Source organism: Hemitrygon akajei, chromosome 1 (assembly GCF_048418815.1).
Source record: "Hemitrygon akajei chromosome 1, sHemAka1.3, whole genome shotgun sequence".
NCBI lineage: Eukaryota > Metazoa > Chordata > Chondrichthyes > Myliobatiformes > Dasyatidae > Hemitrygon > Hemitrygon akajei.
This window is the reverse complement of record NC_133124.1, coordinates 53,165,647-53,189,133: the sequence shown is the minus strand read 5'-3', so window position 1 is coordinate 53,189,133 and position 23,487 is coordinate 53,165,647. Positions and strand designations below refer to the sequence as shown.

At 39.8% G+C, this 23,487-nt stretch overlaps 1 protein-coding gene across 8 annotated transcripts in view; it reads left to right on the top strand.

Moving 5' to 3' along the window:
• efr3a (EFR3 homolog A (S. cerevisiae)) overlaps positions 1–23,487 on the top strand; it is a 145,587-nt gene that overhangs the window by 23,428 nt on the left and 98,672 nt on the right. For all 8 annotated transcript variants that reach the window (XM_073043289.1, XM_073043251.1, XM_073043279.1 and 5 more), the window contains 2 exons: positions 9,101–9,177; positions 16,127–16,254. In XM_073043289.1, the coding sequence (XP_072899390.1) occupies positions 9,101–9,177; positions 16,127–16,254 (205 nt within the window). The remainder of the gene's footprint in view (positions 1–9,100; positions 9,178–16,126; positions 16,255–23,487) is intronic.

The window sequence follows — 23,487 nt, the reverse complement described above, 5'->3', positions numbered from 1 at the left end:
GATCTCTTCTGCAGGAGGAAGTCTTTGGTTTTGCGTGCCGAATTCCATATAACTTTCAAAGTCTTCAGTCAAGTAATTTCAGTCTTCTGATTGGAGATGGGAGCTGCAGCATATTCAGTTTCTGATAGGATTAATGTTGCGCTTCTGGTATTGTGCTATTTGTTTTTGCATCTTCTCTAAAATCTTGCACTTGTAGTGTTGCATTTCCAAAGATCTACATGTTCAACATCTCTTTTCATTGTAGGAATTCCAACTGCTTTGTTTCTTTTTAGGTTACTCAATAGCCTACATAGCTCATTATGCTGATGTCTGTATCTTAGGACCTCACCTAGTTAAATAATTTGCTTGTAGTTCCTGATTCATTCTACCTACATCTGTTGGCTCAACTTCTTGAACTGAAGACCTTTTGCCAGTTGTGCATATAGGTCACAAAGTTTTGATTAGTGTTCTATTTTGTTGCATCCTTCTATGTTTGTGTGATCTACAAATTTTGAAGTTGTATCTTTAATTCAGTGTTAAATCATAAGTAAATGGTGAAGAGTAGTGATTTCATCGCTAGTTAATATAGAGCATCCCTTGTTACTTTGTATCCTTTTAGTAGCATTTAACCATTCGTATTTTCTGTTTTGTAGTGATGTTGCTATTCATTTGGTATTTTTTTTCTGACTCCAGACTGTAGCTGAGAGTTTACATATCATTAGTTTAATGATATCTAAATATATTGCATTACTAGATTAACTTTGTCCATTGCTCACTTTCTATGAAAGAACTCAATGAGTGGTCAACCATGATCTGCATTTGATACTCAATTATTTCAGTTTTAAAGGACATCTTGTATTTATTCACCCTCTGTCTATATGCATGGTGTGAGTATGTTTTACTTTGGCTTCAGTTTCATGCTTAGTTTTGTCATCTGTGGTATTTCCTTGCTGATTGGTTTGTTCTAAACCTTTAGTGGAATATATTTCCCTTGGAAATTCCTGGCCATTTTTAAATGTTTACACTATTTTTCAGTTTCTTTAAGTAATATGTTGGATTTTCTATTAGTTTTCTCATCAAGTAGGTACAGGGTGTTAATTACCAGTGGCAGAAGGCAAGGTGCTCTTTGATATCTGATGTCTGTTCTTAAAGTTCTGTTATCTACAGTACAGGAAACACAACATTTTATATCAATATTACCATACGATAAATCACTGATTTGTTTATGCAATGTTATGTCTTACTTGCCACATTTTGTATTCTTATAGAAATATTCTTTTGCCTATTTTATTACTAGTCTATCTAATGTACAAATTGCATCTCCTAAAACTTATGTAAACATATTCACAATTCTGTTGGGCTACTATTAATCTATTTCTATTAAATAGATTTTTGTGTTAATTTAAGAACATAAGAATTTAAGAAATAGGTGCAGGAATGGGCCATCTGGCCCGTTGAGCCTGCTTTGCCATTCAATAAGATCATGGCTGATCTGACCATAGACTTACCTCCACTTACCTGTCTTTTCCTCATAACCTTTAATTCCCCTACAATACACAAATTGCTGAGGTTGCCTCCACTGCTTCATTGTGCAGGGAATTCCACAAAAATTCATCATCCTCTGGGAAAAGCAGTTCCTCATCATCTCCATCCCAAACCTTGAGGCTATGTCCCTTTGTTCAAGTCTCACCTGTCAGTGGAAACAACTTTCTTGCCTCTTATTGCTTACATAATCTTAATTTTTTTTATAAGATCTCCTCTCATTTTTCTGAAATCCAGCTAGTACAGTCCCAAGCAACTCAATCTCTTCACATAATCTAACCCCCTCATCTGTGGAATCAACCTGTTGAACTTCCTTTGCACCACTTCCAAAGCTAGTATATCTTTCCTCAAGTAAGGAGACCAGAACTGCATGCAGTACTCCAGATGCAACCTCACCAGCACTCTGTATGGTTGCAGCATAATCTTCCTGCTCTTAAATTCAATCCCTCTTGCTATGAAGACCAACATTTCATTTGCCTTAATAGCCTGTCGCACCTGCAAACCGACCTTTTGTGGTTTATGCCCAAGCACTCCTAAGTTCCTCTGCAGAGCAGCATGCTACAATTTTTTACCATTTAGATAATAATTTGCTCTTCGGTTTTTCTTTCCAAAGTGGATGACCTCGCATTTACCAACATTGCACTCCATCTGCCAGACCCTTGCCCACTCATTTAACCCATCTATATCTCTCTGCAGACTCTCCATATCTTCTGCACAATTTGCTTTTCCACTCAATTTAGTATCATCAGTGAACTTAGATGCACTACACTTGGTCTCCACTTCCAGATCATTAATTTATATCATGAACAATTGTGGCCCAGCACCGATCCCTGCAGCACACCACTGATTGCCAAACAGAGTAACACCCATGTATCCCAACACTCTGCTTTCTATTGGTTAACCAATCCTTTACCCATGTTAATACATCACCCCCAACTCTATGCATTTGTATCTTATGGATAAGTCATATATGTGATGCCTTATCGAATGCCTTCTGGAAATCCAAGTAAATAACGTCCATCTGTTCCCCTCGATCCACTGTGCTCATTATATCCTTAAAGAACTGCAGTAAGTTTGTCAAACAGGACTCGCCTTTGCTGAATCCACGTTGTTTCTGCATGGTGGATTGATTTCTTTCCAGATCCCTTGCTATTTCTTCTTTAATAATAGCTTCAAGCATTTTCCCAACTACAAATGTTAAACTAACTGGCCTGTAGTTACCTGCTTTTTGCCTACATCTTTTTTTGAACAGTGGTGTGACATCCGCTGTCTTCCAATCTGCCGGGACCTGCCCAGAGTTCAGAGAATTTTGGTTAATTATCACTAAAGGCTCTCTTATAATGTCTGCCATTTATTTCAGTACCCTGGGATGCAGTCCATCAGGACTAGGGGACTGTCTAACTTCAAGCCTACAACTTTGCTCAGCACTACCTCTTGAGTGGTAGCTATTGTAGCAAGGGTCTCGCCTCCCATTGCATCCATAACATCTCTCTTTGGCATTTAGATGTGTCCTCCACTGTTAAGACTGACACAAAATTGTCACTCAAAGCCTCTGCCATTTCCTCATTACCCAATATCAATTCCCCCTTCTTGTCCTCCAAGAGACCTATGTTCACTTCAGCCACTCTTTTCCGCTTTATAAAAACTTTTACTATCCGTTTTATAATTTGTGCTTGTTTATTTTCTTAATCTAGCTTCCCTCTTTTTTTGCTCACTTAGTGATTGTGATTTTTTTTTTTTGTTGCTTTTTAAAGTTTTCCCAATCTTCCAGTTTCCCACTAGTCTTGGCAACTTTGTATGCATGAGCTTTTAGTTTGATGCTTTGCTTTATTTCCTTAGTTATCCAAGGCTGGCTCTCCCCACCCTTACTGTCCTTGCTTTTAACTGGAATATACTTTTGTTGAGCACCATGAAAAATCTCTTTGAAAGTCTTCTACTGTTCCTCAGCCATCCCACCGTATAGCATGTGTTCCCAGTCTACACTAGCCAAATCCTCCTTCATCCCATTGTAGTTTTCATTGTTTAGGCATAGCATACTGGTGCTAGATCCTCCATTTGTATGAGATGGATTTACCTAAATAACATTAAATTAATAAAATAGACCAAACCTGGCATGGTTTCTATAAGGGAAGATCTTGCCTGGCAAATCTGTTGAAATTCTTTAACGAAAAGCTGAGCAGAAGACAAAGAGTGGGAATAAACAGGGCATGATTCTGTTTGGCTGCTGGTGATGAGAGATGTTCCGCAGAGGTTGCTGTTGGGACCGCTTCTTTTTATGTTGTACGTCAATGATTTGAATGACAGAATTGATAGCTTTGTGGCCAAGTTTCTGGATGATGCGAAAATAGGTGGAGGTGTAGGTAGTGTTGAGGAAGAAGGACTTGGAAGAATTAGGAGAATGGGCAAAGAAGTGGCAGGTGCAATACAGTGTCGTGAGTGTAAGGTCATGCACTTTGGTAGAAGGAGCAAAAATATAGATTATTTTCTAAACTGAGAGAGGACTAAAAATTTTGAAGTCAAGGGGACTTGAGACTTCTTGTGCAGGATTCCCTAAATGTTAACTTGCAGGTTGAGAGGACTAGAATATAAAAGCAAGGACATAATGTTGATGTTTATATGCTGGTGAGGCCTCAGTTGGAGGATTTTGAGCAGTTTTGGGCCCCTTATCTGAGGACATTGGGGAGGGTTCAGAGAAGGTTCACAAGAATGTTTCCGGAATGTAAGTGTTATTGTATGAGGAGGGTTTGATGGCTCTGGGCCAGTACTCAGTAGAATTTAGAAGAGTTGGGGGGAGGGGGAGGGAAATCTTATTGAAACCTATCGAATGTTGAAAGACCTAGATGGAGTGGATGTTTGGAGGATGTTTTCTATAGTAGGTGAGTCTAGGTCTAGAGGGCACTGCCTCAGAATCGAGGAACATCTATTTAGAACAGAGATGAGGTGGAATGTTTTTAGCCAGAGGATGGTGAATCTATGGAATACATTGCCACTGGCGGTTAGGTAATTGGGTGTTTTTAAGGCAGAGGTTGATAGTTTTTTGATTAGTCGGTGTGAAACATTACTCGGAGAAGGCATGAGAATTGGGGTGAGAGCGACAATGGATCAGCCATGATGAAATGACGAAGCAGACTTGATGGGCTGAATGACTTAATTCTGCTCCCATGTTTTATGATCTTATTTGACCTCATAACATTTTAGAAATAGTGTTCGTCACTTAGGACAATATTTTCAGCCAGATCATAAATTCTTTATGCTGCTGAGTGGATCTCTAAATGCCAAAAAAGTGTTCTTACCAACAATCTCTCTCTGTTTTCCTTTATTAAATTCAGTGTTATGTTATGGTAAATGTAGAAGAGCATAGATGGCAAGGAAAAGAATTGTCAAAGACATTTGTGACACCTTTTATGAAGGGTGATAGGATTCTACTTCCCAAATGTCCCTGCCATGTTTCTGTAGTGCTCAGAAATCTTCACCAAGATTTAAGGAACCAGGATGCAAATACAGATGGAAAAATTCATTAAGATCATGACTAATCTGAAGTTCATTTTCCTGTCAAAAACCTTTAGAATTGTTGTGTCATTCTGCTGAAGTATGTTAATTCATTACATTGAAATTGGATAATTCACAAGGCAAATCATTTTTTTCAGTCTTCCTTTGCTTGTTATTTCTTTTTACATAATGTGCTATATTTAAGGCTAGCTTTGTTGGGACTATTAGATTCCATGTCAGTATTGAAACCTGAGGTACTACCAAGACAACCCTTGGCAGCAACAGCTGCAAAAGCTTGAATTTTGTGATTGTTTGCAATTGAAAACTTTAGTTTCTTAGCAGCAGTTTGGGCATTGTCTATGACAACTTCATTTCTCATCATAAGGATTCAGCTGCACAGATTGTGGCATGAATGGTGATTATTGCACAATGCTTGTCTTAAAAGTAAAAAAAAATGTTCTTGTAATTAAAGTAGTATTTAAGGTTTTTGTTTCAATACGATATGAGTTCAGAGACAATTGAAAATGATATTTCTCCATCCGTGTTCAGATCTGATTTCCTGACGAGTGGAATTGAGCATTATAATTAAGATTAAATTTTTGATGTCTACAGGGAATCCTTTCTTTAACCATTCATAAAATGCTAAGTTTTAGTGCAACAGCTGGCATGAAAGAGAATATAACCTGTAGATGTTTTTCTTCAATTGTGGATGGGCCCTGTCATGCACAAAATATAAAGCAGCCATCGCTGTTTTTATTTTGGTCTTTAATTGGTTAATTTTAATCTTAAGTTTTTTTATAGTACACAATTGATTTACCAGTGCCCAGTCGTCATGACTACAGTGTTGACAACTTTTGGATTTTTTTTAACCTGGAATGGCTTCAGGCCTAGAACGTTGCCCAATTATGTAATGATATTTACTTTTCTAAAATTATCCGTAAGAACCAAACACTTGAGGATCCCTACTGTTGAATACAATATGCCCTTAAATGTGACATTTAGGATCTATATTCAGGTAAAAACTATTAAGTCCTGAAGTGTCTTGTAGTTTCACTTGTAGACACAGTGCTGAAGATGACCTTATTTATATAATCTGCATTGCCTATAATACCTTATGGAGTGAACACGGCGGTGGCAAGATAGTCTAGTAATTACAGCTAGCACTGGTCAGGATTCAGTTCCCACTGCTGTCTGCGTCAGCGCTGTGGTTTCCAAAGACTTCGTGTTAGGGTTAGTGAATCGTAGGCATGCTGTGTGGATGCTGGAGTTGTGGTAATACTTGTGCACTACCCAGCACAATCCTTGCTGACTGATCTAACTCATTTTGCTGCATGCTTTATTGTACATGTGACAAATAAGGCTAGTCTTTAATCGTTCATCTTTCTTAATGACACATTGTTGAGGTGATAGTTCTGAGGTCCAGCTATAGATCTTGTAATGTTACTGTGACACTGTAATTTCCTTTGGGATCAATATACAGTAGTATCTATCTATCTAGATGTCTTTCTTCACAGCTTTCCTTCTGATTTGTTAGTTATAGTTTGTCATTATCTCTGATGGGAGTTGAAAAACGGAGTGTCAGAGTTGTATATTGGACCATAGTGTAAAAATTTCAGTTTGACCCAGGAAAATCATCAGCAGGCTGTACTAATCCACAGTAAATGGGCCAGATAAATGAGATTAGCACAAGTGATGTTAACACAGTTTCGATTTGTCATTTTGTTCCAGTTTGCTACCCAAACCCAAGTTTAGCTACTCTCAATGTTTTGAATTGGTAAAAATATCGTGACCCTAGATATTGGATTAGAATAGAAAGCATTTGCCCCTTTCTGAATGGATAAATCATATGATATATATCCACTTCTGGTGGATGACGTGGCCATTGTCAACAACAGTATATATTGCACTTCCTGTCATCGTTCACACTTCTGTTGTCATTTCTCTGCCATATTTCTCCCAAGTAGTCATGTTATAACAACAGAAATTGCATGTAAAGCTTGTAATCCTCCACCTTCATCATTCACTCACTGTTAAAACTTAGAAGTTGAACACCATGTGATTTAATGGGTCACCCAGACTTGCCACAGGAATTAGTTAAAATTCCACATTTTGAATAAAGTGGATTCTGGTGAATTGAGACCAATCAGATCTAGTATATTTTGGCCCAATTAAACGGCTGCCGCAATTAACCGAAGTTTCATCAAAATAGTTAAAAAGGTTTTTTTTAAAAGACAAACTAATTAACAAATTGGGTATTTAAAGAAATACCGAACAAATTGGAACAACACCAATGGTACTACAGTACTATAAAACTATGTATTGGTTCGTGATAGTTACTAACAGAGGAATTCAATACAATGAACAAAATCAGTGCAGACACCTAGTGCAGATAATGGATTGTCTTCATATAATTCTTTCAATGGTTACATCCTAATCTTCATTTTCATTGCAACATTCAAGATGATTTATTGATACCTTCAAATACTTTATATTTCCTAACTTGATGTCGCAGTGAGATAATTTCATTTTCACTACTGGATGCTTTTTAGCATTTCCAAGCCTGAATGCTTGAAACTGCAGTGAGCAAAACAGTTCTGAATTGTCTTGTTGCTTATTTCTCATCAACTATCAGTGACAAAAATCACTGATTTTTTTTTAAACACAAACACACACTGGCACTATTTAAATACTGTTTGCTTTAAGAATGGTGTAGTGTCTATCGACCATTATTGTGTGTAACTGACGCTAATTAGAACCTGTTCGGCAAGTCTCCTGCCCCAGTTAAGCCTCATAGTGTCACAAATAAACAGAATCCCAACTATTTTCTTGATTTGTTTTTGTTCTGTAGGAGTTGTCCTGAATAAGACTAACCAATGGCCCAATTAAATGGAATCCACTGAACTTGTATTATACTCCATAATCCCTTTTCTCTCAAAGGGCAAAGAATGCCATCCAGTGTTGTTGCTTTCCACATATCCCTCCATCTCATCAAGCCAGTGAAACTCTGTGAACCCTTTGCAAAGTTTTTGCATTGATGCTTCTTACAACACAGAAGGATGCCATTTGGCACACGGGATGCATGTCCACTCGCTATTGAGTAATCCAAGAGTCCTATTGTCCCCTTTGTATTCCTGTAATCCCTTCTCTGTCCCATACCTTTTGATACTGTTTTGCTTTTTATCTACACCAGGAGAGAATAATAGCAAATTAACCACCCGGGACAGGTTTATGATGTGAGGGGAAATGGAGAACTAGGAGAACCTTTGTGGTGAATTTTTCAAATTATTTACCATTAGCAGAGATACTAAAATACATTAAATATAGACAGTGGGAAGAATGTTCCAACACGCGTGTGCAAATCTGAAAACCTGCATATCCCTATGTCTACCATTGAGAGCGTTTGAAAGGCACTACACTTGCCCTATTTTACTTCCCAGAATTAGATCCATCGAACTTGTTGAGTAGAAACAAGTAATTAATAAAGCTTACCTTTTAAACACTTCTTTTTGTGAATCTTGCCCTCCATTTTCTTTGTGCTGTATACCCTCTGCTGTCCTGTCTATATTAACGTAATTGAAGTCCACCATTACTGCTGTTTCTTTTACAGTCTCTTGAGATTTTCCCACAGTTTTTTCTCCTCTGTTTCATCCAATATATTGAATAAACAGCATGTAATGATTCCCTTGCAATGCTATAGTAAGTACTTAAAATATTTAAAACTAGTCTGTAGAGCTGTAACAATATCTACACAATTGCTATGACTGGTCTCTGCAATTTTTAATTTGTTTTCTCTCTTGACTGTGTCCCATTTCCTGCCCGTGTTTACAGTTGGTGTCTTCTATTGCCCCTTTTTCATAACCTATATTCCAGCTGTAACTTGCCATACTTCTTCATTAGTTCCCTTATTAGCCCACATGCAAACCATGATGCTGCTGTGATCTCTCCAGTTAATTCCTGCTCTATTCTTTTGATGCAGTTATCCTACTTTCCTTGTTGCTTGAATTGTGTGTGCCTTGTATTGCTACTGCTGTTGGCAATCCACCCTCTACCAGTTTGTTTAAAGTCTGTTTATTTTTATATCTTTCTGCAGGAGTATGTGGCTGCTGTGGTGCATTGCGCCCAAGATACAAACGCCTGGTAGATAACATTTTCCCTGAAGATCCAAAAGTAAGTCAACTTTTACTTGCTGAATTTTTTTTTCAATCAAAAATGTTTAACCTAATCACAACATTCTGGAATGGTTCTGGAGGACTGGAAAATTGCAAATGGCAAATGTCACTCCATTCTTGACCGGCTGTATCACACAACACACACAGAACGCTGGTGGAACACAGCAGACCAGGCAGTATCTATAAGAAGAAGCACTGACAACATTCTGGGCCGAGATCGTTCGTCAGGACTCTTGGCCTGAAACGTCGACAGTGCTTCTCCTTATAGATGCTGCCTGGCCTGCTGTGTTCCACCAGCATTTTGTGTGTGTTGTTTGAATTTCCAGCATCTGCGGATTTCCTCGTTGGCTGTATCACAGCTTGGGGTATGGAAATACCAATGCCCTTGAACAGAAAATCCTACAAACATAGTGAATATAGCCATGTCCTTTATCATTGAGAACATCTACATGGAATGTTTCATCATAGGAAATCAGCATCCATCATGAAGGACCTCCGCCACTTAATTCCCCTTCCTCATCACTGAACTGTTACCACCACCTGTGGACTCACTTTCACAGACTCTTCACCTCATCCTCAATACTTACTGTTTGTTTTATTATTTCTTTCTTTTCATATTTGCAGTGTTATCTTTTGTACACTGGTTATCTGCCATGTTACTGCGTCTTTCATTGATTCTATTACAGTTATTGGATTTATTGAGTATGCCTGCAAGAAAATAAGTTTCAGGACTGTAAATATGTACTTTGATAATTTATTTTGAACTGAGAAGGGAGGGAGGCAGAAGAAAGGAAATTACAGGTCGGGAAGATGTCCGTGTCCATTATTAAGGATGAGGTTTCGGGGAACTTGGAGGCACATGGTAACATAGGCCAAAGTCAGCATGGTCTCCTTTAAGGGTAACCCTTACCTGACAAATCTGTTGGAATTCTTTGAGGAGATAACAGGGAAGATAGACAAACAGTGGATGTTGTTTACTTGGATTTTCAGAAAATCTTTGACAAGATGCAAATGCTTAACAAGATAAGAGCCCATGGTATTACAGGAAAAATCCTAACATTTAGAAGATTGGCTGACTGGCAGGAGGCAAAGAGTGGGAATAAAGGGGCCCTTTTCTGGTTGGCTACTAGTGACTAGTGGTGTTTTGCAGGGGTTGGTGTTGGGACTGCTTTTAATGTTATCTGTGAATGATTTGGATGCTGGAATTGATGGCTTTGTGGCCACGTTTGCAGAAGATACAAAAATAGGTGGAGGGGCAAGTCGTGTTGAGGAAGCAGGAAGTCTGCAGAAGGACTTGACAGAGTGGGAGAATAGGAAAAGAAATGACAGATGGAATATAGTGTCAGGAAGTATACGGTCATGTACTTTGGTAGAAGGAATAAAAGTGTAGGTTGTTTTCCAAAGGGAGAGATCTCTCACAACATCCGACATGCAAAGGGACTTGGGAGCCCTGGTGCAGGATTTCCTGAAAGATATCTTGCAGTTTGAGTCTGGTAAGAAAGACAAGTGCAATGTTAGCATTCATTTTGAGGGGACTAGAATACACAAGCAAAAATGTAATGCTGAGGCTTTATGTGGCATTGGTCAGACCACACAAAGTATTGTGAGCAGTTTTGGGCTCCTTCTCTTGGAAAAGACGGGTTGGTCTTGGTGAGGGTCAGAGGAGGTTCGTGGGAATGATTCAGGGAATGAAAGGGTTAACATATGAGGAATGTTTGATGGCTATGTGCCAGTACTCGCTGGAGTTTAGAAGAATGAGGGGGAATCTCATTGAAAACTCTCAAATATTGAAAGGTTTGGATAGAGTGGAAGTAGGAAAGATGTTTCCTATAGTAGGTGAGTCTAAGACCAGAGGGCACAGCCTCAGACTAGAGGGACTTTAATTTAGAACAGAAAAGAGGAGGAGCTTCTTTAGTTAGAGGGTAGAGAATCTGTAGATTTCGTTGCTGCAGTTGGCTATGGAGGCCAAGTCATTGGCTATATTTAAATCGGAGGTTGATAAGTTCTTGATTTGTCAGTGTGTCAAAGGTTTCAGGGAGAATGGGTTGAGAGGGACAATAAATCAGTTATGATGGAATGGCGGAGCAGACTAAATAGGTCGAATGGCCTAAGTTTGCTTCTATTTCTTTTGGTTTAATCCAAGAGACATATAATGTAATTTAGTAAACTAACCAAATTCTGTCCATTTTTTTTACTTCACTGGGACTAATTTAATAATTGATATACTAGAAAAAAATGTTCACTAAGTCATTAATTATAGAAAACTTGTGCTTATTGTCCAGTGGTCCAATCTAATTTAACCTAAGAATTATAGATTATTAGCCATAGATTAATAGATTACATCTATTAATGCTTCAGATTGTCAATGCCAAAGTGAAGTTTATTATCTGAGTGTGTACATGTCACTACATGCAATCCTGAGATCTTTTCCTGCGGGCATACTTAGCAAATCAATAGAACTGTAAATAGGATCGATAGACAACAAAGTGTGCAAATGCAGATATAAATAAATATCAATAAATAAGGAGTATGAAATAATAAGATAAGAGTTCTTAAATGAGTGTAGTTATCCCCTTTTGTTCAAGAGCCTGATCATTGAGGGGTAGTAACTGTTTCTGGACCAGGTGGTGTGAGTCCTGAGGCATTTGGACTTTCTACCTGATGCTAGCAGTGAGAAAAGAGCATGGGCCTGGGTGGTGAGGATCTTTGATAATGGATGCTGCTTTCCTATGACGATGTTTCATGTTGATGTGCTCAGTGGTTGAGAGGGTTTCACCTGTGATGTACTGGGCCAAATCCACTACCCTTTTTTATTTCTGCTCAAAGTCATTGGTGTTCCCATACCAGATTATAATGCAGCCAGTCAGCACTCTTTCCACTACACATCTATGGAAGTTTTGAGTTTTTTGATATGCCAAATCTCTGCAGACTCCTGAGGAAATAGAGGCAATGTTTCTTTACAATTGTACTTATATGATAGGGCCAGTACACACCCAGGTAAAGTTACTAAGCCTCTCCACCTCTGATCTGTCGATGATTGTGGACCTCTGGTTTCCCTCAACTGAAGTCTACAATCTGTTTCTTGGTCTTATCGACATTGAGTGAGAGGTTGTTGTTATAATACCACTCAGCCAAATTTTCATTCTCCCTTCTGTATGCTGTTTGATCACCACCTTTGATACAGCCCACAACAGGTATATGGTGTTGGAGCTGTGCTTGGCCACGGTGTCGTAAGTGTGGAGCGAGTAGAGCAGTGGGGTATACATCCTTGCTATGCTGTTGGACATGGTGGAGGAAATGGTTTTGCCTACTGGGACTGACTAAGGTCCACAAGTGAGGAAATCCAGGATCCTGTTGCACACAGGGGTGTTGAGGACCAAGTCTTGGAGTTTACTGATTAGTTTTGAGGGGATGATGGTGTTAAATGCTGAGCTGTAATCGATAAAGGACATCCTGATGTATGCGTCTTTACTGTCAAGATGTTATAAGGTTATGTTCAGAGCCAACAAGATAGCAACAGGTCTACAGCAGATGCTTCGGTAGGTGAATTGGAGTGGGTCCAAGATGCCACTCAGACAAGCGCTGATATAGTTCAATAGCAGCCTCTCAAAACACTTCATCACTATAGATGCAAGTGCGACTGGGTGACAGTTATTCTGACAGATTACTATGCTGCTTTTCGGCTGTACGATTGAAGCCTGCTTGAAGCAGGTGGGTACCACACACTACCACAGTGAGACATAGAAGATATCCGTGAATATACCGGCCAGTTGGTCAGCACAGGTCTTCAGTACTCGGCCAGGTACTCCGGCCAGACTGGATGCTTTCCTTGGATTCACCCTCTTGAAGGCAGTCCGCACGATACTGAGACCAAAGGATTATTGGAAGACATGGGGGTGTGTGACGGTTCCTCATTCTGGTGGTCAGAACAAGCTTAGAAGGCATTACGCTGATCTAGAGGTGGAGCTCTGCTGTCCCCTATGTTGCAAGATTTAGCGTTGTAGAAGGTTTATGGCATTCAAACCCTGCCACAGCTGTCAAGCATCTCATTGATTCCAGTTTAGTCCGGAATCTCCAATATGTCCATGAGATGGCTTTCCGGAGATCATACCTGCAGTGCTTGTAGCATTCTTGATCTCTAGACTTGAATGCCTCTGATCCGGACTTCATTGTTCATCCTGGGCTTCTGATTGGGGAAAACCGTGAAATGTTAGTCAGTGATATTTTTAATGTTTTTGGAGCAGAAGCGGTGAACTTTGCCATCAGATGTAAGAAAATGCCTCTCAATCTCCAGGATTAGTGAGGGAAATTACATTAGTAAGAAAATAAATACAACCTGTGAATACACACCAGAGAATAATGATCTTTGCAGCATACTGCAAATGCTGGAGGAACTCAACAGGCCAGGCAGCATCTATGGATAAAAGTACAGTCGACATTTCGGGAGATTCCCATCTACAGGACCTGCATTTTGTGTGTGTGTTGCTTAGATTTCCAGCATCTGCAAATTTTCTCATGTTAATAATGACCTTTATTATACTTGTCAAAATGTTTGAAATAGTCCATTGTACTGATTGAAATTGCCCTTCAAGATTGCTTCATGATTGGAATTGATCTGGTGAGTTGTTTCAATGGAAATAATACCATCCATTACTGGTTCTTACTAAGTGGATTGTTAGATGTGAGTTAAAAGTTGCTACTTGAAGGAAATCTTGTTTGTATCACTTCAATTATATAGTTATTGCAGGGTGAGATTGGTATTCCGATGTACAGTCATTCTGCTCATTTAATAGCTTTTCACTTCAGCCATTTTGCTGAATGATCTAATTGAGCACTAAATGTCCAAAAAGCATTGTAGGACTAAGATAATTTGGATCACTATCAGGTTTGTTATCACTAACGTATGTCATGAAATTTAGTGTTTTGTGAGAACAGTACAGTGCAAGACAAACATTACTATAAAATTACAAAAGGGAATAGCGCAAAAGAGGAATAGTGCGGTGGTATTGATGGTCCATTCAGAAATCTGATGGCAGAGGGGGGAAAATGTTCATTGTGGGTCGTTAGGCTCCTGTACCTCCTCGCCGATGTTAGCAATGAAAAGGTGTGCCCCAGATGGTGTGGGGTCTTGGCAATGGATGTTGCTGCCTTGAGGCACTGCCGTTTATAGATATCGTCGGAGGTGGGTGGGCTTTGTCCACTGTCTGAGTCTACAGCCTCCTGCACATTGGCGCCTCTATACCAGGCAGCGTCAAAACCCATCAGAAAGTTCTCCACTGTATAGCTGCAGAGGTTTGCTTGGGTCTTTGGTGACATACCAAATTTCCTAAAACTCCTAATGAAGAATAACTGCTGGTGTGCTTGCTTCATCACTACATCAATATACTATTCAAAGGGCAGAATAGATTGATGGAGAATGCTTTACAAATACTGGTCAGAAACTGGGTATTGAAGGAGACCATACTATATAAATCCCAACAGAGATCCTGTGTCAGGTAGATGAAGACATTTGTTTTTTTTAATATACCTTATGGTGGTAGCTGTATCAATTGCTGGGAAAGTGCATTCTATGTATCAAACATTGAGGGAGAATTAGAAATATACTAAATATTGCTGTCATGTCAATGCCTACTCTGCAACGAAGACTTGTGTTTCAAACAAGTATAAGGTATCTGTTCTTTAATTATTTCATTTGACTTAGTGAGAACTGGCAAATGAGTTATATTTGAAATAGACTGCCAATTGAATTGATCTCCATTAAATTAGTTGGATTGATCCTTTCTATTGTTGATACGTGATTCTAAATCAATTCAAGTTCAAGTTTATTGTCATCTGACTGTGCGTATATACAACCAAATAAAACCACATTCCTCTGAACCACGGTGTACCCACAATATATATCACACACAGTACATAAAGTAAAATATTATACTATCAATAAGTTAATAAAATATTCAAAATGTATGTAGTAAAGCACAGCACAGGTAAACAGTACAGTAAACAGCTGGCTGTCCTATTGATGAGACCATGGTGGTGACAGGGTATTCATTAGTCTCACAGCCTGAGGGAAGAAACTGTTAACCCAGTCTGGCAATTCTAGTCCTGATGCTTCTGCACCTCCTATCTGTCGGTAGTGGATCAAAGAGACTGTGGGATGGATGGTAGGCAGAAACAATTGCCCTTTAAAAAGAAAGTGGTGGAATGGAAGTATACATACCAAGAGGTAAATGAATATAAACATTGTTTGTTTGGAGAGCTGTTCTTTGAACAATATGGCTTCTAAGCAGATTTTTTTTTACCATTTGTGAATGTGTTACAGATCAAGGAGTATAATACCACCTAATGGTCAAAATTGTAAAGACGGCTAGAATGCATAGAGAGCAAAAATACTGTTCCCTATACCATGAATATAAATCTATAGATGGGGCTTTATTCTTAAATATTATAGTGTTATGCATGCCTTTTATATTTGAGATTCAAGGAAATAAGATTAATGAATAGATTAAACCATGCCACTGAGTGAATCATTGCAGATTTTGAGTACAAAGATGGCTTTGCTTTTTCCCCCAGAGGAAAAGCATTTGTTTTTTGAATTTTAAAACTGAATTCTTGCTTTTATCAAATAAAAAAACCTAGTGGTGCCAGATATTTTGTCTTTCTGTTTTTGTAACAAAGATTTTATAATGCAGAGCATGAGTTGTATATGAGTTCATGAATTTGTAATATACAACATTTGATGCTTGAAAATTTGGTTGAAGTATGTTGTTGATTAAAAAGTAGAAGTTATGGCAGAGAAGGCAGGCTGGGAGCACTGATGCTATATGATTATTATCCTGACAAGTACATTATTTGGTTTCAGTAATAATATATGGGGAGGGGAAATTCAATGCATAACGGCATTGAAAGGGAAAAAATGCTTCTTAACTTACTCAATACTTTCTAACTAGGATGGTCTTGTGAAGGCTGACATGGAGAAGTTGACGTTTTATGCAGTTTCAGCACCAGACAAATTGGATCGAATAGGAAAGTACCTTGCCGAAAGGCTCAGTCGGGATGTTATCAGGCATAGATACGGGTAAGTAACTATTAATATTTTAAAACTACATTGTCACATTTCAATGTGTTACTTACTTGAGAAGTGATTTGAGTGACATTAGGACTTCAATAAATTACCTTGACAATTTCAAAGCCAAATGGATCATGAGTTTTTTGATTTTGGTCACATCACACCTTGTATATGTAGATAAAGATGACATGGGTGTTGACCTGTTAGGAACAGCAGGCAGATAATCCCGGAGTACCCCATAATCCATCTTGCCCATTAAGAGATTTTGCCTTTTCCAGTTGGAATTAGAGTGTGGCACCACGATTGGCTCAACTCCACGAAAGGAATGGAAGAAGTGTGAAGACAATAGTGAGGGGTATAGATTGGCATTCCTCTGGCTGTGGAAATGATTCCTATGTGGTATGTTGTTGTCTTGCTGCCAGAGTTTATGCAAAGCAGCCTGAAGGGGGAGGGTGAAGATGCAGAAGTAATGGTACTGATGTAGGAATGATGAGGTCCTGTGAGTGATTTGGGGAGATAAGAAGTTTAAAGAAAACACTGGCAAGTTTTTAGAGGTTTTGAGAGTGTACCTATTGCCACATGGCAGTTAAGATCGGAAATCACAAATTAAATTGTGGTTGGAGAGATGAAGCAGAAGAGGACCTATAGACACTCTGGAATCTCTACTGGGGCAGGTAGTGCAGAGTGAATTTATTATCAAACTACATGTAAATCACCATATACTACCCTGAGATACATTTTCTTGTGGGCATTTGTAGTTTGTTTGCCCATCATGCTGTGATGAAAACTACTGTAGTCATCCATGATTTGTAGAGGCTGGACTGGTCTGTGGTTATGCACATGGCAAATCCACACTCAGTTCTTTGACAGTGGGGACAAAAGATGGTGGCCATGCTGGGTTAGTGTACGCTGGCATGGGCTTTCTTAGCCAGTCTACGCCTCTCTGCTGAAATTGTTCTTTCTGCCTTGTGTCTCTGCACCCTTATGGAGGGAGGAGTGCCACTCGGCCTGATCCTTGGCAATATGTTCCCATGTGTCTGGGCTGATGCCAAAGGATTTTTGTGGAGTTTTTAGGATATCTTTATAGCCTTTCCTTTGGCCTTTACAGGAACGCTTTCATTTATGTAGTTCACTGTATGGCAATTTCTTAAGCAGCGGACTGTCTGGCATGTGCCCTCTTCACACTGTTACCATCGGGAAGGAGGTACAGAAGCCTGAAGGCACACACTCAGCGACTCAGGAACAGCTTCCCCTCTGCCATCCGATTCCTAAATGGACATTAAACCCATGAACACTACCTCAATACTTTTTTTCCTGTTATTTTTGCACTAATTATTTTAACTTAAGCAGGCACACGCACTTTAATTCAGCTTTTTCTCTATATTCAATGTAACTGAGACTGCATGAGGATGGTATAGATGCTGGACAGGCCCACATTATAAATTTCTCAGTGTCAAGGATTCTATCTTGTCACTTAATTTCTATACTATTTTGAAATGGTTCAGTTTCTTGGCATCTTGTTTTTACACTGTCCATGATTCTCAGGCGTGAAGCAGAATGGGAAGTACCGTGGCCCTATGCACGAGTCAGCTGACAGGGAGGAGGTGCAGCGGCTAACGGACTGGTGCAGAAACAACAACCTATCTCTGAATGTGAACAAAACAAAAGAGATGGTTGTTGACTTAAGGAGGGCACGGAGTGACCACTCCCCGCTGAACATCGACAGCTCCTCAGTAGAGATCGTAAACAGCACCAAATTTCTTGGTGTTCACCTGACGGAGAATCTCACCTGGTCCCTCAACACCAGCTCCATAGCAAAGAAAGCCCAGCAGTGTCTCTACTTTTTGTGAAGGCTGAGGAAAGTCCATCTCCCACCCCCATCCTCATCACATTCTACAGAGGTTGTATTGAGAGTATCCTGAGCAGCTGCATCACTGCCTGGTTCGGAAATTGCACCATCTCGGATCGCAAGACTCTGCAGCGGATAGTGAGGTCAGCTGAGAAGATCATCGGGGTCTCTCTTCCCGCCATCACGGACATTTACACTACACGCTGCATCCGCAAAGGAAACAGCATTATGTAGGACCCCATGCACCCCTCATACAATCTCTTCTCCCTCCTGCCGTCTGGGAAAAGGCTCTGAAGCATTCGGGCTCTCATGACCAGACTATGTAACAGTTTCTTCCCCCAAGCTATCAGACTCCTCAATATCTGAAGCTTGGACGGACACCTTGCCCTATTGTCCTGTTTATTATTTATTGTAATGCCTGCACTGTTTTTGTGCACTTTACGCAGTCCTGTGTAGGTGTGTAGTCTAGTGTATCTTTCTCTGTTTTTTACGTAGTTCAGTCTAGTTTCTGTACTGTGTCATGTGACACCATGGTGCTGAAAAACGTTTTCTCATTTTTACTCTGTACTGTACCAGCAGTTATGGTCGAAATGACAATAAAAGTGACTTGACTTGACCTTCAGCTTCATCTGTAGATTTGTGCCACTTCTGTTTGAGACATCGATACTATTGTTTCTTACTATACCGATGATAAACCACATACAACAGAAATGGACAAACAACCAAAGTACAAAAGACAACAAACTAGAAATAAAAATAGAAAGAAAAAATAAATAAGCAATTAATATCAACCATATGAGTTACCAAGTCTTTATAAGTGAGTCTGTAGGTTGTGGAATCAGTTCAATGTTGAGGTGAGTGAGGTTGAATTAAGTTATCTCCTCTGGTTCAAAAGTCCAAATGGTTGAGGGGTAATAACTGTTCCTGAACCTGGTGGTGTGGGATGTGAGGATCCTGTACCGCTTCCCTGATGGCAGAAGCGAGAAGAAATTATGAACTGTGTGGTTAGGGTCCTTGATGATGGATGCTGCCTTCCTGTGACAGTGCTCTATGTAGATGTGCTCAATGGTGGGACAAAGCCACTTGGAAAATTGGAAACGTCACTCCACTCTTCAAGAAGAGAAAAAGGCAGAAGAAAGGAAACTATAGGCCAGTTAGTCTGAACTCTGGTTGGGAAGATGCTGGAATCAATTGTTAAGGATGTGGTCATGGGGTACTTGGAGGCACATGATAAAATAGGCCTAGGGTGGTTTCCTCAAGGGAAAAGCTTGCTTGACAAACCTGTTGAAATTCTTTAAAGAAATAACAAGCAGGGTGGACGAAGGAGAATCCCTTGATGGTGTGTATTTGGTTTTTAAGAAGGCCCTTGACAAGGTGCCACACACGAGGCTGCTCAATGAGCTATGAGCCCATGGGATTTCAGGAACGATTCTAGCATAGATAGAGCAGTGGCTGATCGGCAGGGGGCAAGGAGTGGGAATAAAGAGATTCAACCACAAACAAGAGAAAATCTGCAGATGCTGGAAATCCAAGTAAGACACAAATTTTTGTGGAACTTAGCAGGCCAGGTAGCATCTAGGAAAAGAATACAGTCACCATTTCGGGTCAAAACCTGTCTTTTTACCTTGTATGTCAATTGGCTTGTCATATGAAGAGCTTGTGATGGCTCTGGGCTTGTGTGCACTGGAATTCAGTAAATTGAGGGCTGACCTCATTGAAACCTACTGAGTTGTGAAAGGCCTTGATAGTGGATGTAGAGAGGATGTTTCCTATGGTGGGAAGATCTAAGACCAGAGGACACAGGCTCAGAATAGAGGGCCTTCTTTTTAGAATGAAGAAGAGGGGGAGTTTCTTTAGCCAGAATGGTGAATCTGTGGAATTCTTTGCCATAGGCAACTGTGAAGGATAAGTCTATCTAAGGCAAGGTTAATGAGCCAAATGGCCTAATTCTGCTTTATCTTATGTTCTTCTGATCTTCTGATCTTGTATCCACTACCTTTTGTAGGCTTTTCCATTCAAGGGCATTGGTGTTCCCATACCAGGCTGTGATGCAACCATTCGGTGGACTCTCCATCAAGTTTGTCAAAGTTTTACATGCCACGTAAATCTGTGTAAACTTCTAAGAAGGTAGAGACACTGCTGTGCCTTCTTTGTCATGGCAGTACAAAGTACATTGTAGTGCACTAAAAGGGATTAGTATTCTCAGAGCAATGTTTGGGGAATGTTTAAACTAGCTTGGTAGGGAAGCAAAACCTTAGAGTGTCAAGATTAGACAGAAGAACAGCTGGAATTGTAACTTGGGTTGGTCATGACTAGACTGAACTCCTGCCTCAACAAGGACCTGGACCCGTTGCAATTTGCCTACCGCCACAATAGATCAACGGCAGATGCGATCTTAATGGCTTTCCACACGGCTTTAGACTACCTGAACAACACAAACACCTACATCAGGATGCTGTTCATTGATTTATAGCTCAGCACTTAATACCATCATTCCCACAATCCTGATATAGAAGTTACAGAATTTGGGCCTCAGTACCTTCCTCTGCAATTGGATCCTCGACTTCCTAACCAGAAGACCACAATCTATGCAGATTGGTGATAACATATCCTCCTCGCTGATGATCAAAACTGGTGCACCTCAGGGGTGTGTGCTTAGCCCGTTGCTCTACTCTCTATATACCCATGACTGTGTGGCTAGGCATAGCTCAAATACCATCTATAAATTTGCAAATGATACAACCATTGTTGGTAGAATCTCAGGTGGTGACGAGAGGACATACAGGAGTGAGATATGCCAACTAGTGGAGTGGTGTCACAGCAACAACCTGGCACTCAACGTCAGTAAGACGAAAGAGCTGATTGTGGACTTCAGGAAGGGTAAGACAAAGGAACACATACCAATCCTCATAGAGGGATCAGAAGTGGAGAGAGTGAGTGGCTTCAAGTTCCTGGGTGTTAGGATCTCTGAGGATCTAACCTGGTCCCAACATATTGATGCAGTTATATAAAAGGCAAGGCAGTGGCTATACTTTAGGAATTTGAAGAGATTTGGTATGTCAACAAATACACTCAAAAACTTCTATAGATGTATCATCGAGAGCATTCTGACAGGCTGCATCACTGTCTGGTATGGAGGGGCTACTGTATAGGAAAGAAAGGAGCTGCAAAAGGTTGTAAATTTAGTCGGCTCCATCTTGGGCACTAGCCTACAATGCACCCAGGACATCTTCAAGGAGTGGTGTCTCAGAAAGACGACATCCATTATTAAGGACCTCCAGTGCCCAGGGCATGCCCTTTTGTCACTGTTACCATCAGGAAGGAGATACAGAAGCCTGAAGGCACACACTTAGCGATTCAGGAACAGCTTCTTCCCCTCTGCCATCCGATTCCTAAATGGACATTGAACTCTTGGACACTACCTCATTTCTTTTTAAATATATAGTATTTCTGCTTTTTGCACTATTTTTAATCTATTCAATATACATATACTGTATAAAATATACTGAATAAGATTTACTTTATTTTTTTTTCTTCAATATTATGTATTGCATGAACTGCTGATGCTGTTAACAAATTTCATGTCACATTCTGGTAATAATAAACCTGATTCTGATTCCGAATGTAATAAGCCAAATAGAGAAATGGTGAAAACAAAGGTAATGGCAAATATTGAACAATAAGACTATATTCAAAGGTACTTTATCTAAATGCAATCTGCACCTGCAACAATTAATGGTGGGAATAGTGTTAAATGGATGGGAGCTAATTACCTGCAAAATGAAAGGATCTTGGGCTTTATTGTAGAATATCAAAAAGGAACTTGGTTTGGCATGTCAAAATATAGAATTAATTTGCAAAAGGCATAAAATACTGCTGGGAGATGACTAAATACCTCCAATTTAGTAGGTGTTAAATGGGAAGATGAAGGTGCATGTAACAGGAATGATTCTGCTTTAATCCATGAATGGACAAACTAATTCCAATTTGCATTAACAATGTCAAGGATAAATACCTGGATTGTGTTATGAGATGGATTTCCAGATGTTATGTTGAGAAGTTGACAAGGGACCAGGTTAGCTGAGATTTCTGTAGATCAGAAATAATACCTCCTGACGATCAACACTTGCGCACCTCAAAGATGTGCTTAGCCCACTGCAATACTCTCTCCATACCCACGATTGTATGGCTAGACATACCTCAAATGCCACCTAGAAATTTGCCGACAGCACAACTATTGTTGGCAGAATTTCAGATGGTGACAAGGAGGTGTGCAGGGGTGAGATAGGTTAGCTGGTTGAGAGGTGTTACAGTAACAATCTTGCACGTAACTTCAGTAAGACCAAAGAATTGATTGTGGATTTCTGGAAAGGAGAGTTGAGGAAACACATATCAGTCCTCATTGAGGCATCAGAAGTGGAAAGGTTGAGCAGTTTCAAGTTCCTGGGTGTCAACATCTGAGGATCTATCCTAGGTCCAACATGTTGATGCAATTACAAAGAAGGCAACGACTATATTTCACTAGGAGTTTAAGTGGAATTGGTACGTCACCTTAGACTGACTCACAAATTTCTACAGATGTACCGTGGAGAATATTCTAAATGTTTGCATCGCTGCCTGGTATGAAGGAGTTACTGCAAAGAATCGGAAAAAGCTGGAGGAAATTGTAAACTCAGCCAGCCAGCTTCACCACGGGCACTAGCCTCTCCAGCATCCAGGACACCTTCATAAGGCAGCATCCATCATTAAGGACCTCTGTCACCCAGAACGTGCTGTCTTCTCATTACTACCATCCAGGACGAGGTACAGGAGCCTCAAGCCACACACTCAATGTTTCAGGAACAGCTTCTTCCCCTCTGCCATCAGGTTTCTGAGTGGATAATCAACCCATGTACACTACCTCAGTACTTTTCCCCTCTTTTTGGATTACTTAATTTTCTTTTTTATATATACTTACTGTAATTTATAGTTTTTATTGCTATGTATTGCAATGTACTACTGCTGCAAAGCAACAAATTTCATGACGTATGTCAGTGATATCAAACCTGATTCTATTACAAGAATAAGTTGATGAGTAATCTTGTTGCAGAGCATTCCATAGGAATGAGTAACAATAATATGTAGAATTTTGTATTAAGTTTGAAAGTGATTTAATTTGCTTAGATTGAATTACACTGTGAAGGTGGGAGAGGTTATCTGTGGTATATTGGGAATTGGCTTTGAAGGGTATATATCGATGGCTCGCATTTAAAGAAGAAAATTCTAGGGGCGTATAGCCCGATGGGAGTTCGGGGAGCTGGGTTAAGCACAATAGGCAGCGATTCAAGCAGAGAGAGGAGAAATGGGTTAAAAATTCTATATCTGAATGCACAAAGTGTCAGAAATAAGGCGGA